The sequence below is a fragment of the Anopheles arabiensis genome, chromosome X (genome assembly GCF_016920715.1).
Source record: "Anopheles arabiensis isolate DONGOLA chromosome X, AaraD3, whole genome shotgun sequence".
Taxonomy (NCBI): domain Eukaryota; kingdom Metazoa; phylum Arthropoda; class Insecta; order Diptera; family Culicidae; genus Anopheles; species Anopheles arabiensis.
In genome coordinates, this window is record NC_053519.1 from 1,829,737 (window position 1) to 1,846,494 (window position 16,758).

General features: G+C 46.5%; 2 protein-coding genes across 13 annotated transcripts in view; one reads left to right on the forward strand and one right to left on the reverse strand.

Annotated features, from left to right (window-relative positions):
- LOC120906825 (neuroglian) overlaps window positions 1-9,818 on the reverse strand; it is a 46,046-nt gene extending 36,228 nt beyond the window's left edge. For 3 of the 12 annotated variants that reach the window (XM_040318875.1, XM_040318880.1, XM_040318878.1), the window contains exons 1-2: window positions 9,496-9,815; window positions 4,145-4,563 (exon numbers count right to left, since the gene is read on the reverse strand). The gene's annotated coding sequence lies outside the window, so the exon portion shown is untranslated. Of the gene's footprint in view, window positions 1-4,144; window positions 4,564-9,495 lie in introns of all 12 variants that reach the window. The other 9 variants (XM_040318869.1, XM_040318879.1, XM_040318881.1 and 6 more) reach the window with 7 other exon arrangements.
- Window positions 9,819-11,977: 2,159 nt separating this feature from the next.
- On the forward strand, window positions 11,978-16,643 carry LOC120905672 (adenosylhomocysteinase). Its single transcript, XM_040316674.1, has 3 exons — window positions 11,978-12,289; window positions 12,738-12,928; window positions 15,429-16,643. Exons 1-3 carry the CDS (start codon window positions 12,265-12,267, stop codon window positions 16,509-16,511), a joined length of 1,299 nt encoding a protein of 432 aa, XP_040172608.1. The 5' UTR covers window positions 11,978-12,264; the 3' UTR covers window positions 16,512-16,643.
- Window positions 16,644-16,758: the final 115 nt, after the last annotated feature.

The window sequence follows — 16,758 nt, forward strand, 5'->3', positions numbered from 1 at the left end:
ACTAGAAACCGATCGCGCTTCCCACTAAATAGGATGCACACGGGCGGATGAACCAACACACAACACACACACACAGGATCTTTGTCACCCGATTGCGTCTATTTATGTTTGTCCCGGTTGTCCGAGTGTGCAAACGGCAGCTCGCCCTCCCCAGAGAGGTGGAAGAGAAAGGTCGTACAAAATAAAACCATGAATGAAGAACACCATCCCTGCCACACTCGCTGAGGCGCGATGTGGGCCAACAATGCTGATGCTATTTATGACCGAAAAACACTTTCTCGCAGCACCAAGGTCTTCTTCCCCGCGTCGATAAGTGTGGCGTTTGGGTGCACGCAAGAGAACCTTTCTTGAAAGGGATTATCTTTTGCAATAACAAGCAATCAGAAAAAGAGGATTGCGGGAGCATGGCAGACAAAGTGCTGCACTTCAGAGAAACTCATTATTCTGCCATTGCCACTTGAGCTGACCTAATTCGAGCAAACAGACAACAGTACACAGTGAAAACTGTTGCTCTTTCTCTCCTTTTTTCTGGATGCAAGAGCAAAAAAAACAACAACTGATAATTCTTATCTTCGCGTAACCCTCCCCACACTTGACTTCCGGAGCGCGATAGTATAATAATAAATAAGGTGCTAGGCGAATAGTGCCCAGACAATTACTTACGAGCGACAGTGACGAATCACGGTTCATGGGTGCAGTGACCTTTTGACTTGCATTGTGGCTGACAGTAGTAGAGCCTGAGCCTTTGTTAGTGAGAAAGCGCAACACCAAAAGAAGCTTCTTTTATTGCAGCATTCAAGGACTAAACGACGGAAATAACCTATCGCGAATTCGTCACTCCATGTCGTAGAAATACAGCATTGCGCTCTACTTCTGTGTACCGTGTAGTGATGGGTTTAGTTAGCCAAAATCCGCAGTCGGCTCCTATCCGACTTTGACAATTTCGGAACCGGCTTCTGAAGGTAGGTCCGCCCAGCATTGTCTGTAGCTTTTTGGATTCGTGAGAAGCTGTTCAGAATCGTCCGGAGTCGCCCGAGATCGTTTGAAGTCGTCCGGAGTCATCCGGAAACGCCCATAATCGTCCAGAGTCGTCCAGAGTCGTCCTAAGTTGTCCTAAGGCGTCAAGAGTCGTTCAGAGTCGTTCGTGGTCATACGGAGTCGTCCAGAGTCGTCCAGAAACGTTCGGAGTCCTCCAGAGTCGTTCGGAGTCCCTCAGAGTCTTCCAGAATCGGAGTAGTCCGGAGTCGTCTGGAGTCGTCTGGAATCATCCAGAGTCATGCAGCGTCGTCCAGAGACTCCAGAGTCGTCCAGAGTCGTCCAGAGTCGTCCAGAGTCGTCCAGAGTCGTCTAGAGTCGTCCAGAGTTGTCCAGAGTCGTCCTAAGTTGTCAAGAGTCGTTCAGAGTCATCCGGAGTCTTCCGGAGTCGTCTGGAGTCGTCCAGAGTCATCCGGAGTCATCCGGAGACGCCCAAAATCGTCCAGAATCCTCCAGAGTCCTCCAGAGTCGTCCAGAATCGGAATAGTCCGAAATCGTCCGGAGTCGCCCGGAAACGTCTGGAATCGTTCGGAATCTTCCAGAGTCGTCTGGAGTCGTCTGGAGTCATCCGTAGTCGTCCGAAGTCGTCCAGATTCATCTGAAGTCATTCATAGACGTGCAGCGTCGTCCGGAGACTCCAGAATCGCCCGGAGTCGTCCAGAGTCGACCAGAGTCGTCCAGAGTCGTCCAGAGTCCTCCAGAGTCGTTCGGAGTCCCTCAGAGTCTTCCAGAATCGGAGTAGTCCGGAGTCGTCTGGAGTCGTCTGGAATCATCCAGAGTCATGCAGCGTCGTCCAGAGACTCCAGAGTCGTCCAGAGTCGTCCAGAGTCGTCCAGAGTCGTCCAGAGTCGTCTAGAGTCGTCCAGAGTCGTCCAGAGTCGTCCAGAGTCGTCCAACGTCGTCCGGAGACGTCCAGAGTCTGCCTTCGAAACAGAAGTCTATATACGAAGTGCACGTACAAAGTAAAAGACAAAAAAAAACAAAACACAACGAAATGAAATCCCTGATCACGAGCATAGTACGGACGGAACTTCTAGTTCCCATTTCCCCGGAGTCAGAATCGGACTAACAGTAGTCGGAGCCAGATCGGAGGCGTGCGTACGCTACAGAGGGCACACATCACTAGTAACGTCCTCCACTTAAGCTCAGACGAAGAAGATGATCCCTATCGGAGCAGTCGATCAGATCCGCGTTTTTTGTTCAACGCCTATCAAAAAACCGTATTGGAAGTGGACCACATTAAACAAAAAAAAAAAAACGCCCAACAAAACATCCTGTATGGGGGTCAACCGGGTACAATCTCGTTAATCGTACGGAGGAAATTAAATTCAAATGCAAGATTAATTGATCGACAATTATTGCAAGAAAAAATGTCACCCCCAGACAAACACACATGTACATTGTAAAATCGTGACAACGCAAGACGATCATGACGTAATTTCCAATGCGAACGCACTGACAGCGCGAGCGAGCGTGGCTTAAATATTAATGCAACAATGTTTAACCGTGGGCGTGAGAGTGTGTGTGTGTCTGGTAGGACACGCATCGCGGGATGACTAATTGCATTGCTGACCGTGCGTCGCGCTTCACCCTAAATGCACACACACACAACGATTGCTTGGGGGGTGCAGCTAAGAACAAACGGCTTAGTTAAAAGGTTGTAAGCTGATGGGCGCCTTCTTGCCCTCCTCTCGCCTGCTTTGCTTTCGAACAAGAGTGTACAAATGGAACAGAAACCACACACACACACACTAACACGTAAGAAGCTCGCCCAGCCTCGGGGGAAGTCTACATTGACGACTGACGACTGGGGCATCATGACGAGTCACACAAGAAGCACCACCAAAAGCTCCCCCCCCCCCTGCAGGCATACAGGTTATAGGATGGCAAAGGGGTGTGGAAGCGCGTTCGCCCCGCTTTTATGTGTTTATTGTGGGGGTTTACCTTTTCTTGCGGCGTTCCTTTCCACATTCCCTTTTCGTTAACGGCATTAAAAAAAAAAAAGAAAAATGTGACAACTTTCTTGCTGCGGACAACTTCTTTGCCAGCCACCGCGCACTGCACCGTACATGCAGTTTTATGGTAGGTATGTGTGTGTGTGTGTGTGTGTGTGTGTGTGTGTGTGTGTGTGTGTGTGTGTGTGTGTGTGTGTGTGTGTGTGTGTGTGTGTGTGTGTGCGTGCGTGCGTGCGTGCTTGTACTCGATTTGAGTCCGTTATGCATTATGTGTTTATTTTTCCTTCGAGGGTTTCTCACCGTTTCTCACCGGAAGCAGGTGCAGTTAGGAGAAATAGAGAGAAAAAAAAAAACATTCCACTTAATTGACAACAGAAAAAGGTATCGGAAGTGGGAGTGTTTGTATGCGTTTGTGTGTGTGTGTATGTATATTTATAACTATTTCTAAATTTTGACCAACACCCGGGTTTCTCCTTTCATTTCGATAACTGAGGCTGAGAGGAGTTTTATCCCACAAAAGCTTTTTTTAATTTTTCAAACAAATGAAATTATGTTATGTTTTCACACCGCTTGGGATTAGGAACGGTACGAAACATTGCGCGATAATAAAAAAAAAACATAAAACATCAAAGCAAGAATAGACTGCTTTCCGAAGCCCTTCGCGCGTTCCAGTCCATTTTAAATACGAAAGGCCAACTCGTGGGGTCAAATGCACAAACAGAGACAGAGAGGGAGAGGTAGTAAATGATGGAACGAATTGTTAAAACCACACATCATCAACACACACACACACACAAACACATCACAGTGCAGACCGCGTGTCAATCATTCATCGATAAACTTGTGCGCCCTAAAAGCAAAGAAGGCGAAAGAAACCGCCCCACAAAGCACACTATTTGAAGGCATTGCGGTGGTCACACACATTATGCTATCGCGTGTGATGTTTATGTCTCGGGAAAATTCGTTCTCCTGCCATTGGAAGACATAATACAATTATTTAAATTGCTTTGCCATAGGTTCAAAGTCGCTTGGTTGTCGCGAGCATGTCGTTATTTTTCAGTCAGTGTTTAAAAAAAAAACATAATTATGTGCGTCAATTTCAGATAAGAGTTACAATATTCTACACAATACAGCAGTAACATAAAATAACTTACCAGCATTAGATGTCCACCGGCGGATTTAATCCTTTCGCGTCACTCAGCACTCTCCTTTTGCTGCGATGTTATTTGTTTTGATAGAAGTCAGTTGCGTTGCGTTTTTAGCACAGTTGATTGGTGAGTTTGATGATGGGTGTTGTTGTTTTTTTTTTTTGCTATAATTTTAACTTCAATTAAAACACAATACACACTCAAGCGCGCACGGGCGCTCACAATATGCTTCCTTTGCTGAACGGTCAGCGAGTTTCCGGCTCCACACAAAAATCCACCCGGAACACACCACTCCTTTCCTTTCCAACCAGACACTTCCACCACTTCTACCTGCTGTTGGGCTGCTGCGGCTGGTTGGTTTTTGGTTTTCACCTCGAGTCTCGAACTCGGCAAAGGCAAGTTCACTCCACCTCACACCACACCAGCTACACCATTTATGATTCACCAATTTCCAAGCAATTCGTCACACGCCGGGAGAAAAGGGAGGAGAAACAGAACAACAATAGAACATTAGCGTGGAAACCGTGGGGATGCATGGGGGGGATTGTTTTAGAAATGCAGAACCATGCACACATGAGCGGCGCGAGAAGGCTTCGCACACTTTTCCCTGCTGCTGCTTCTTCTTGTGGCGCGCGCAACGTTTTCAAGCGTATGGTAGTTTACGTTCGAAGTAATTGCAAATAAAAGCAACCTATTTTTCACACAATTTGTTTGGACCCTCGGGGACTTGAGGCACCCCTTGCAGAAGGAACATGACGTCACCACTAGAGGGTTCCTCGCTTACGCCAAAAATTCAAGCAAAACGGTTTTCACCAAAAAGGTGAGGAGTTGTACAAAGAACAAAACTGCACCAACACAGCCACATACGAACGCTCCGGAGAAGGGTGTAGGACGCGTACAAAAACACACCTGAGCATACGCGAGCACACACAGACACACACAGCAAGCCATAAACGCACCGCCCCATTCACGTGAGCAAGAAGACGGGTAAGAAACGCACGCGTCGTCGTCGGTGATCTCGCGATCGCGGGGCCGACGCCTTAAAATGATACACAGACAGCTCACCGCTCATAGCTCACTGCTCACCCGGCGGCGGGCTCACTCACTCGGGGCTCAAGGGCTCGATCGCTGGCTTCTGTGGGGCCAGTGTTCGTCAACCATCGTCAAATGATCGTTTTGACAATAGGAGAGACAAAAAAAACTAGCTAAACAATGAAGCCAATGGGCTAACTGTCTGCTTTTTCCATCCATAGCACCACGAAGCTATAGAGAGAAATTAAATTTAGAAAATATGGCGCTTTATTAAAAAGCAATTTTCAGTTATATCTAATTAAACCAAATGCTTTGAAAAGTGCGGTGGCGGTTTGATATTGGAAAATATACTCTCTATATGTTGTAATACGAATTTTCACTTGAAGTGTTGTGATCGATTGTGATAAAAAACATAATTTGACACGGCAACGACCACAACTATTACAGTTCCGCGAAAAAATAAATATCGACAAAAAACGTTTGAAATCGCGAAATTCCATCAATTCTCTTTTAAAAATGGTATGTGTCGAGCAATATGGCATCGTGCAATCTTTCTCTATCACCAATTTCGATTGTGTTAGGAAAACAAAATCATTAGTAGGCGACTGCTCGCAATGAGATTTCTGAGACAATAAACTAGGTTTTTATCACAATAAACCAGAATATTTGATTTCATTTATTTTTTGTTGCAAACCTAAAATAATATAAGGTAGTGTGATTGATACAAACTCACTACAACTACAAACTACAAACCGAACGGTCAAAATCATGATTAATATTGTTACAGGCGTTGTCGCCGAATTTTGACGCAAAATCACCTAGTTTTTGTCTCTAAAGCATCAACATTTTTCACAACGTGCCACAATCATTTGTGCCTCTAAGGCATCAATTTTAGACTGTAATTCATTCGGTTTTATTAACAAAATTTAACGCAATGTCTTTTCAGAGATTAGGTGTTCTAAAATTGTTGAATATAAACTAAGTAATTAATCATTTCATAGATACTATTTAAAGAATTACAATTAATATGCCAATTTTGCTAATTTTGATGAAGTGAACAAAGTTGGCATGCATTTTCTGTTGTCGGTAGTCGAATAAAACAGAATGCTTCAAATCGACCCTTCAAATATTATATTATATTTACAAAATGAAATCAATGTGTTATCGATCTTAAGCAGTTTTTTGCACAATCATACATGCATCAAAATGTAAAAAAATCAAATTAACTATGTTCACTTTTACATGTTCCACTCTTTCGAGTACCACGATCAGGCAGAATGACTTGAGATTTGCTTGCCTCACATTAGTTTTTACACACAAAAAAACAGAATGGTTTTTGGTCTGTTTTTATAATGAAAAGTTACAGTTGTCATAAATCTGCTAAAATAACATACGTTTATCATGGTCTAAACGAGAATAAAAAAATGTTGACTTGCAGACAAAAAATAATGCACACTGTCAAAAAAGTATCCTTCGAACCAAAATTTAGCGTTATACGACGGTATTAGTCACGAGAGTGCCGCAGCAGGTTGGCGACCGCTGGATTTGGAGCAAAGGTTTTTAGGTTGATCGAAAGCGTGAGATCACGTACGCTTGCACACACATACAAACCACAAGATCGTGTCTACCTTTTCTACACGCGTGTGTGTGTGTGTGTGTGTGTTTGAAGAGAACCATTGTTTGCTCGAACGCCACATAAAAATTCAAATTTCGAAAATTAGAATGAAAAATAAAACTGTGTCGCTTTGGGGCAGAACAGGTTGAAAATGTTATCACAAGCTTTTCCTGGTTCCACCAACCCAAAGGAAAGGAAAGGTGTGCGTGTGTGTGTGTGGGTAGGTGCGGAGGGCGGAGGTGCAAACGTTTGATGATGATGGAATTATTGTTTAAGGGTGCGGCGCGCCCAAACATGCGAACGCATCATCACCACACTACCACCAGCGAACGGGCGCGTCGGCAGTCTTGTGTACAGACACACTCACACACACATAGACACAGGGGTAACACACAAATGAGGTAGCAGCAGCAGCAGGGATGGAACGTAACTGCCGGTTTGTGTTAGCTCACGCACACCCCGACAAAGACGTTGGAGTTGGAGCCTACACAGTACACCCCCGTGGTCCACCGCACCGTTTGGAAACACATCCAGGGCGAGGGGCGAGGAGTAGTTAGGCGGGGACGGACGGTATGAGAAGCGAAGCAGGTGAGTGAAGGAGCCAGTGAGCTGAGCGGGACAGAGGTTAGCCCATTTCCCCCCCCCCTCCGTTAATTATTTTAGCAACGTCACACGCGATGCCACCACAGCGATATTCTCCCTTTTCCCTTCCCTTTTTCACGCCTGCCCATGGGAGACCTCTTTCAGGCTAGCTTTCTTTTCGGTTGGAAAATTTGAAACCAAACAACAAAACACACAAATAAAAATGCATCCCACTACGATTCGTCTCTTGCACTCTCACCCTGCTTCACGCGCTTCTCACGCAAACTCACCCTCGCTCGCTATCGTCCGACCAAGCAAAAAAAAAAAAAAAAAAAAACAGCGTGTGGCTAAAGAATTACGACGCTCACGCAACGGGAAAGACGTAACAAAAAGGCAAAATCTTTTCTAATTGGAATCTATTTGGAAAGGTGAAAGATAACAAAACAAAGCCAATTTAGCAGCAACAAAGAAAAACCGCACAATTTTAAACCCAACATGAAAAAAACACAACAAGGAAGTGAAGCTAGAACGCACTCACACTCACTCTGGAACTGGTGCAAGAAAAACGTGTCCCTTTTCCTTCTCGCAGCACACACACACACGCCACGGTGCGAGGGAGATGCGTGTTTAACGCGCGCGCACGCACTATTGTGTTGAGTTTTCTTTTTCTTTTTTTATTTGTGATGGTGTTGGAAGACACACGCACCAGAATTGGGTCGCTTTTCCGCGGATTGGGTTTTCCCTTCTAGCCTGCCCATTTCAGTTCGGGAGAAGGATGAAGAGAAATGTAATTTATTGTGACAGAATTAAACACCTTTTCCTACCAGTGAGTGAGCAGACAGCCTCTTACGGGCAAGAATTTCTTTCTCACCACCACCACCCAAAGAAGGGAAGGAGGGAATTAAGTGAGCAGTGCAACCGAACCGAAAAAGGTACCGTTAAATCTTATAACTGAACGCGGGGAGTTCAACCCCCCCAACTACAAAGGGTGCTAACACACACACACACACACACATACAAAAGCCACAACACACCGAGACACAGCTCCACAGAACGAACAGAAAGCAGTTGAAAAAAAAAGAGTTCAAACTCTCTTTCGCTTCACGGCGAACGGAACCACCGCGCCGCCCACCGTGCCTCCCCAACGGACGGACCCGGAACCTACCCAACCCCAACAGGCCCGGCCCTATTTTTCCTGATCATTTTTATAAAAGCTCTGCCCCACCTCACCACCCACCACAGTTCGGCTACTCTTTGTGTGGTGGAGTAGTAGCCTCCTCCCTCACATGTTGTGGATGCAGCAGCGCAGGCTGGCTGTCGAATTAAACCTCGTGTTTAGTTGGAAATTTTATGACAAAAAATTGCTTTGTTTTTCATTGGAAACGATAAATTTCGAGCAAAAACATTGCCAGAGCTTGAACCAAGAGGCAAGAAAATAGTTCTGGTAGTGAGCATTGGTGGAGTTGAAGAAATGTCGGTTGATGACGGTTTGAAACTAACTTTCATCGATCATATTTCGAAGCCGTCGACACAACACACCGGTATATTTTAACCTTTCAGAGAGTCAGCTCAAAGGAGACAATTATGTTGTCGTTCGGTTACAGATTATGGTACTCTACAAAGGTTTTTCTTCCCAGTTTGAACCGCTGCAAATTGGAAGGAAAACCCCTTTGCTACACCACCATCCAGTCAGGGGAAAATCAAGCGATACGTTTAATAACGACTGTCTGTACGGGTCTGTGGTTGGTTGATGATCTTCTTCGTTGCTACAGCTGCTGCTGCTGCTGCTGCTGCTGGTGGAAAACAGGCGACTTTTGTTTGCCGGACTTTTCTCGGACTCGCCTGTGGCCGCCGTTCAGTGTTCTGTGAAAAGCGTCTTCTCCTTTTCTCTCTCTCTCTCGCTCTTTCGGAGTCCCAATCGGGCTCATCAAGTAGACGCCACCGGTCTGCCACAATCAGCCATGGGCACACGTACACACACTGCACATTCGGTGAGACAAGAACACACACGGGAACGGACAGAACACGCCGTGAAAACCCCCTTCTGTTTTTTTTTCTTTTTGTTTGAAAACCATACACAGAGTGTCGCGGATAATCTACTCGGCGCTTCTCACGTTAGCATACGTACCACACCAAACCACACACACGCACAGCTAGCGCAGGGCCAAGGGAACGGCGGTCCGCTTCACCGTGGTCCCGCTTTTTGCCAACCACACACACACACTCACACTGCGCTTTCTCCCTCTCTCTCTCTCTACCTGCCTTCTGTTTCACCACTCACTGAGCCGCGAGCATGCGGGGAAACCGGGCGTACACACACGTCCGTTCGCCACGAGAGGTTAGAGTCGAATGTATGGTGCCCGTTGCGAACGGCCGAGCACACCACCAGCACAGCACTCTGCGCAGCGTATCGATTGACGCGGTCGGTTGGTGCGACTGCGGGGATGAGAAGGACGGGCGGCGAGAGACTGTCAGCATGCGGCTACACCACGACAGAACGGCTTGTGTTGGGTGAGGCTGGTGGCAACACTTTTTCGTATGCGATTTTATATCGGCAGCAAGGTGTTTTAAAATGACAAGGTGAAGTTGTTCAGAGCAAAATGACATTTCTCGACTTGACATAACTGTTCCGGGGGCTCCGGTATAAAAATCGGGGAGGGCTGGTGCGGGGTAATGATATTTGTATGCAGAGAGAGACATATGTCCCCCACAATGTTGCCCAGCAAAAGCGATAAAAATCAACCTTCTAAATACATTACCCTTGATCGGAAGGCCTGTTTTTATTTAATATGGGATTTGACAGATAAATTTTGTATAGGACGACGGTATCATTGCGATTTGTCGTCCATCTCTTCTTCTTCTTCTGTTAGGAACGTAAGGCTGGAAATAGACGAACCGAGATCGTCGCGGTACCGCGAAATTCGCGCCTTGTTTATAAGAGTAGAAGAACAGTTGAGCTGTCAAATCTTCCGCGCCTCGCGCGCGCCTTGGATTGGAGCAAAGTGGGTAAAAGTCAGATTGCTGAGATTTTCGCGGTAGCGCGAACCAATTGTTTTTACTTTTTCTGGTGGATTTGTGTGAAAACTCGTGTCGCGAAACGAGCTTTGTATTTTATTTTGCATACACTATGTGAGCGTTTCTACATATAACGAGACTGCAGCTGAGGGATGGCTGTGAGAGAATTGACAACCAGTATCTCACGCCGGTGTGTGTAGAAGCTCCGGAAAGCGCCGAGATGAGACTTTTAAAATGATGTTGAAAAAATCCATTTTAATCGCTAAACTGAAGTCAAAAAAGTTTCTTTTACTAATAATATAATATTTCTACGATTATTAGACGGCAAAAATGCAAGCTATAATTGATCGTTTGCCATAAACAGCCAATTCAAATTTTTCTCAGCTACATCGTTCTTTGCATGCCGAGGAGATTTCTCTCACCGGAAATGCTGTCAGTTGCTGTCAAAGCATGTTGTCAGCTATTTTCTCAGCTGCTTTCTCGGTGTATGTAGAAACGCTATGTGAAATAAATAATTTGATTCGCAAATTGATAAAAAAATATTTCTTCTTGGCACTTTCAAGCGTCACCAGACCTCGGATGGTTCCATACACGAACCGCGATTATCTCGCCTATCTGACAAATTTTATAGCCGAATTGACAGCTCAAGTCATACGCGTGTTTCGCGATACCGCGAAGATCTCGGTTCGTCTATTTCCAGCCTCAAATTATGTGCACGATTAAGGCGGCGTTCTGGTAGCTATCGAACCAGACATCATACTTCAGTAAACGTATAGAACTATATGAAGGTGCACCGACAGACACCCTCGAACAAATAAAACAAACATCGTATCAAACCTTCTTCTTCTATTTAGAGGGAAAGGGTGTATCCTTTTGCATTAATCCTTATACATAAAGGCTAGATAGAGTAATATGTGGTGTTGAACCTGTCAGTTTGATTATCCCAGCCAGGCAGCCATCCATTAATTCACCCATGCGAGTAGTTTTGACTGTTTGTCAAAACAATCATTTAAGAACAATTTAGCAGTACGGAGTGGTTGTGTTTGTTTTTCTTCAAAAGTTGGAATAAAACGATTTAATTAAATCTTAGCTGAATACATGAACGCCGTTGGCGGTTAGTTGAACAATCTTGTGAAGTGAAATGTAGCCGGGAAATAACGTTTGAATGCGCTAAATATGAAAAATCTTATCTGGATGAAGTGCTATGGCAGCCAGAGCGTCGCCTAATCAAAACAGCTCTAGAGCAGTCCGACCCCTCAACATCCGGCTGTAAATCGCCCCAAGAGCACGTTACAGTGACAGCCGACAACTGACAGCTGTCAGTGTCGGAAATCGGAAATGTGAGGGAAAGGTATCAAGAGTGATGGGTAAACTAAACAAAAATCAGGAATCGCTTCCAAATGACTCCGCCAAAAAACCGAATTGGCTGAGAGCCGACCAAAACTATCTGGAACCGTTTGTCCGCTGCCGGAGCTGTTGGAGTCGTTCAGAGTTGCCCGGAACCGTCAGTTTGCTGTAGCCGTAATCGGCGCCGGAGTAGCAGTGTTTGGAAGCGGTTCGGAGCCGTGGGTGTGATTCCGGAAACCCATCACTACACACGCGCCGCCGGCAGTCGTGGAAGGGAACGGCAGAACCGGAGGGAACCCCATGCGGCGTTAATTTTACCGCTGGCACGAGAAGGAAGGTTCTTACTCGCTCGGTTGATTTCGAACGGCCAACACCGCGACGCAGCTGCCAGCAGTCTTAGCGCTCCTCGTGCCACAGTGAAAGCAGTTCAGTCCGACGGGCAGCAACGGAACGGAAGGCGCAGGCCGACGACACCAATCTACAATCAAACGCGTGTCCGATCAATCCAGCACCAAACACAAAACGGTTGGAGAAGATGGCCAAACCTGCGTACAAAGTTGGTAAGTGTTGGTGCTCGGAGTGTTACCCACGTGCTCGGAGTGTTGCCTGTCTGGAGGAGGGGCGGTGTCGGCGGGAACAGCACGGCTTGATGGTGGGCTAACAAAAGGTTCTTATCGTATGCCTCCTGGGTTTATCCACCATGCTCACGCTGTTGTACAAGCAATCGATATCTCTGTCTACATGCGCTGTATAAACCCGGTATGCTTGTTGAAGCTAGAGCGAAGATAATCGTACAGCCTAACGACTAAAGCAGTGCTAAGGATGGTATAAATCAAAGCTAAAGCCTATTTTTAGGGTTTAATTTAATTTGAAAACTTGTTTCTGCTTTTCTATTTAACAGATCAGTTGTCAGTTCAGTTGAAGTTCAGTTGAAACAGATCAATTGTCAAACTACAATTAAGAACTAATTTCAATTCTTTCATTTGTATTTCCTCAAACAAACAACAGCCGACATTTCGCTGGCCGAGTTCGGGCGGAAGGAGATCGTGCTGGCGGAGAATGAGATGCCGGGGCTGATGGCGTGCCGCCAGAAGTACGGCCCGCTCAAGATCCTAAAGGGTGCCCGGATAGCGGGCTGCCTGCACATGACCATCCAGACGGCCGTCCTCATCGAAACGCTGATCGAGCTGGGCGCTGAGGTAAGTTCGACCGTCCCCAACATCCCCCCCTCCCCACCCAACCAACAGCCCGGCCAGGCATATGACGTCTCTTGTGTTTGGGCCCCGATGATGCGGAAGTCACTGATAACCCCGCTTGAACCTGCGCCCATGCGGTTGCGCCTCAAATCGCGAGACAAACAAGTGATACTGGTGGCTGATTCTTTGGTTTGGTCAAAAATTGCCTTTAAAAAAAACACACAATTTCTGCTCGCGATCGGACTCGCTTGCCGGCCCACTGTTGCCTGGCGGTGACGTTCGGCCGCAAGAAGCGATAATGCCGCGTGCGCGCTGGCTAGTAGCGATTAGATGCTTTTGCTTCTTCTTCTTCTTCTTCTTCCTCTGCATCTGTGGGAAGTTTTTGTATTCTAAATTTAGTCACCCCATGGTGATTTGTTTTGTTTTGTAGCGTTGCCGGAGGGAGGTTGCCGGGCGGCACTGTAGTAAAGTGCGTTCTCGTTCGCGCACGCGCTCTCGGTTGCGCAACGTGTCGGCGGTCCAGAGGCTCATGGGTTTGCCAGTTATTTGGATTTTGGATTAAAACTCTCCTTCTGGAATGGGTTGATCAATTTGAACACCTTGTTGCTCATGCTTAGAGTTATTTTATGCTCATTTTGAGATGGCATTAATCAGTCCGAGCCAGTGTTGTTAATTGTCGACATTTTTTTATGATATTCGCAGTAAGCGGGTGTCAAAATCATTTTTTTATCATGATATTCATGGTTACCATGACACGACTTTCCAAAAGCGACAATCATTTGTGCATTAACAATCAATGCTTTTGCGATGACATGATTGCAAAAAATGTAGAATGAATGTCATTTGACATTTTTCAGTGAAAATCCAGAACTGCTTAATCGTGCATTTACCGATACTAAGCCATTAGACCACTTGATATGTTCACTCAGTGAACCAGGAAATGGTGTTCTCTTACAGGAGTATAGAAATTCACGCGAAAACACGAAAAAAGGACCCATTTTCGATGAAGATCTAGTTCACTTGAGGTACGGTAAAATCAAAAAGTCAAATGATTGTAGCAGAAAAAATATCATCGTGTCAAATGAAATTTTTTTCCGTGATTGTCGAATGAATGCGTGGATCTAGACTGCGATGCTTCAAAACGTATCATTTTGTAAAATTTTATGTCGACGACTATCACCGTTCACAACACTGGTCCGAGCATGCTCGGAATGTTACTTTTTGCAAAGCATTCACACATAATTGATTCACTTTGAATTTAAGCAATCGAATCGTTATTGTGTTTATACAGCATTAAAAATGATCCATTAGAGATCTTCAGAAATAGCCATGGACAAATGGTAAATTGGTGTCTTTTTGATCAGTCTGTTGGTTCTGCGAATCGTTTACATATTCTTAGAAGACTCTTCCTTCAAAGAGGAATTAACTGTTCCTATATAACGTTAATTTTTTCCTTCTCTGTCCTGAGTGAAACTAAAATCTAGGGGCGTAACCTTATCTAACCCCTAGCGCTCTTGCTAACATTTGCTTTCCAGTTATGATTGATCCTAAATGGTTTACATTACAAAAAAGTTTTATTGTTGTTATATTTGAGTCTCAAATTCTTCCCTGCAAAAAAAGAAATTGTCGATTTTTCATGGGTTTATCTTCACCCAAACAAACTAAACAATAATTTTCCTTTCAATAAGAATATCACATGAGTCAGGAGACAAAATTTGACACCTCTATCAGTCGAACGATTAGTCGTGATGGTCAAAAAAGTATGACAACTTCGTTTAGAAGCGTGCGCGATCAAAGAACGGCACCCCGCAGCGTCTAAAACGGACTCTGTGCGGCAGTTTGTGGATGTCGTATAAGCCTCTTCCGGCATCTACATCACCTTGGCACTATTAAAAGTCTAGTTTCGAATGGCCAACGTCCCTGAGCTACAAGCAGCTCCAAAGGATGCTGAAAACGAAGACCTAGGGACAAGTGGCTACATTGATGCGTTCGCTTGGCCGGTAGATCGATGCAACCGGTCAAAGAGAGAAATAGTTCCTTGGAAACGTGTTAACAAACATATAAGGAAGCAGAAATCGTGTCTACTGGCTTCGTAGTGGCAAGTAATGACGCCAAAACTAAATGCGATCATTTCAGGTGAATTTCGGAGGATTTTCGATGTGACACCTTAGTCCGCGAAATAGTCCAACATCCCCTGGCTGTGTCCTATCGAAATTTTCTGGACCAAAATGATGCAAAAGCTCCTCTACTCCTACATTGTTGTTGCGAAAATTGAGGAGTAATTGATATAAATCTAAGGAAGACCTTAAAACGTGCCTACAAGCATGTTTTTTTCCGGGGACATGGCTGTTATATTTGATACACATACAAACTGTTAACTTAAAATGCTTGGGATCTATGTCTGGGTATTTGATAGAACGAATCCATCTCCGGGTTATTGTTACTCATTTCAGTCCAATTCTATTACAATTACTGATAAACTCTACTTCACTTCCATTCGCAGGTCCAATGGAGCAGCTGTAACATCTTCAGCACGCAGGACCATGCGGCCGCCGCGATGGCCAAGGCGGGCGTGCCGGTGTACGCGTGGAAGGGCGAAACGGACGAGGAGTACATGTGGTGCATCCGGCAGACGCTCATCTTCCCGGACGGCAAGCCGCTGAACATGATCCTGGATGATGGCGGCGACCTGACCAACCTGGTGCACGCCGAGCACCCGGAGCTGCTGAAGGAGATCCGCGGGCTGAGCGAGGAAACGACGACCGGCGTCCACAACCTGTACAAGATGTTCCGCGAGGGCCGCCTCGGCATGCCGGCGATCAACGTGAACGATTCGGTCACGAAGAGCAAGTTCGACAACCTGTACGGCTGCCGGGAGTCGCTGCTGGACGGCATCAAGCGAGCGACGGACGTGATGATCGCGGGCAAGGTGTGCGTGGTCGCCGGGTACGGCGATGTGGGCAAGGGTTGCGCCCAGGCACTGCGCGGTTCCGGTGGGCGCGTGCTTATCACCGAAATCGATCCCATCAACGCGCTGCAGGCGGCGATGGAAGGCTACGAGGTGACGACGATGGAGGAGGCAAGCAAGGAGGCGCAAATCTTCGTCACGACGACCGGCTGCACCGACATCATCATGGGCGAGCACTTCCTCAACATGAAGGACGACTCGATCGTGTGTAATATCGGGCACTTTGACTGCGAGATCAGCGTGACCTGGCTGCAGGAGAATGCGGTCGAGAAGGTGAACATCAAGCCGCAGGTCGACCGGTACCGGCTGGCGAACGGCAACCACATCATCCTGCTGGCGGAGGGCCGGCTGGTGAATCTGGGCTGCGCGATGGGCCACTCCAGCTTCGTCATGTCGAACTCGTTCACCAACCAGGTGCTGGCACAGATCGAGCTGTGGACGAACCGGGAGAAGTACGCGATCGGCGTGCACGTGCTGCCGAAGAAGCTGGACGAGGAGGTGGCCGCCCTGCACCTGGACAAGCTGGGCGTGAAGCTGACGAAGCTGAGCGCGCGGCAGGCCGAGTATCTGAATCTGCCCGCCGAGGGACCGTACAAACCGGAACACTACCGCTACTAAGCGCGTCGGACCGTGCCCGGCCCGGGTGTGGCAAAAGAGAGGACAAGTGCGAGGGAAGAGAGAGAGGAAGAAATTATTGCTGGATGATGTGAAGCACATCACGTTTTAATAAAAACAAACATGTAAAGCGTATCAGATGGAGTGAGCAAGCGCCGCCGGTTTGAGAAACGGTTGAAGCTAGTGGTCCCCGATATCTAGGAACTGGAGTTTGCGGATATTAGCGCGACAGTGCTAAAGTTTCTTCCCC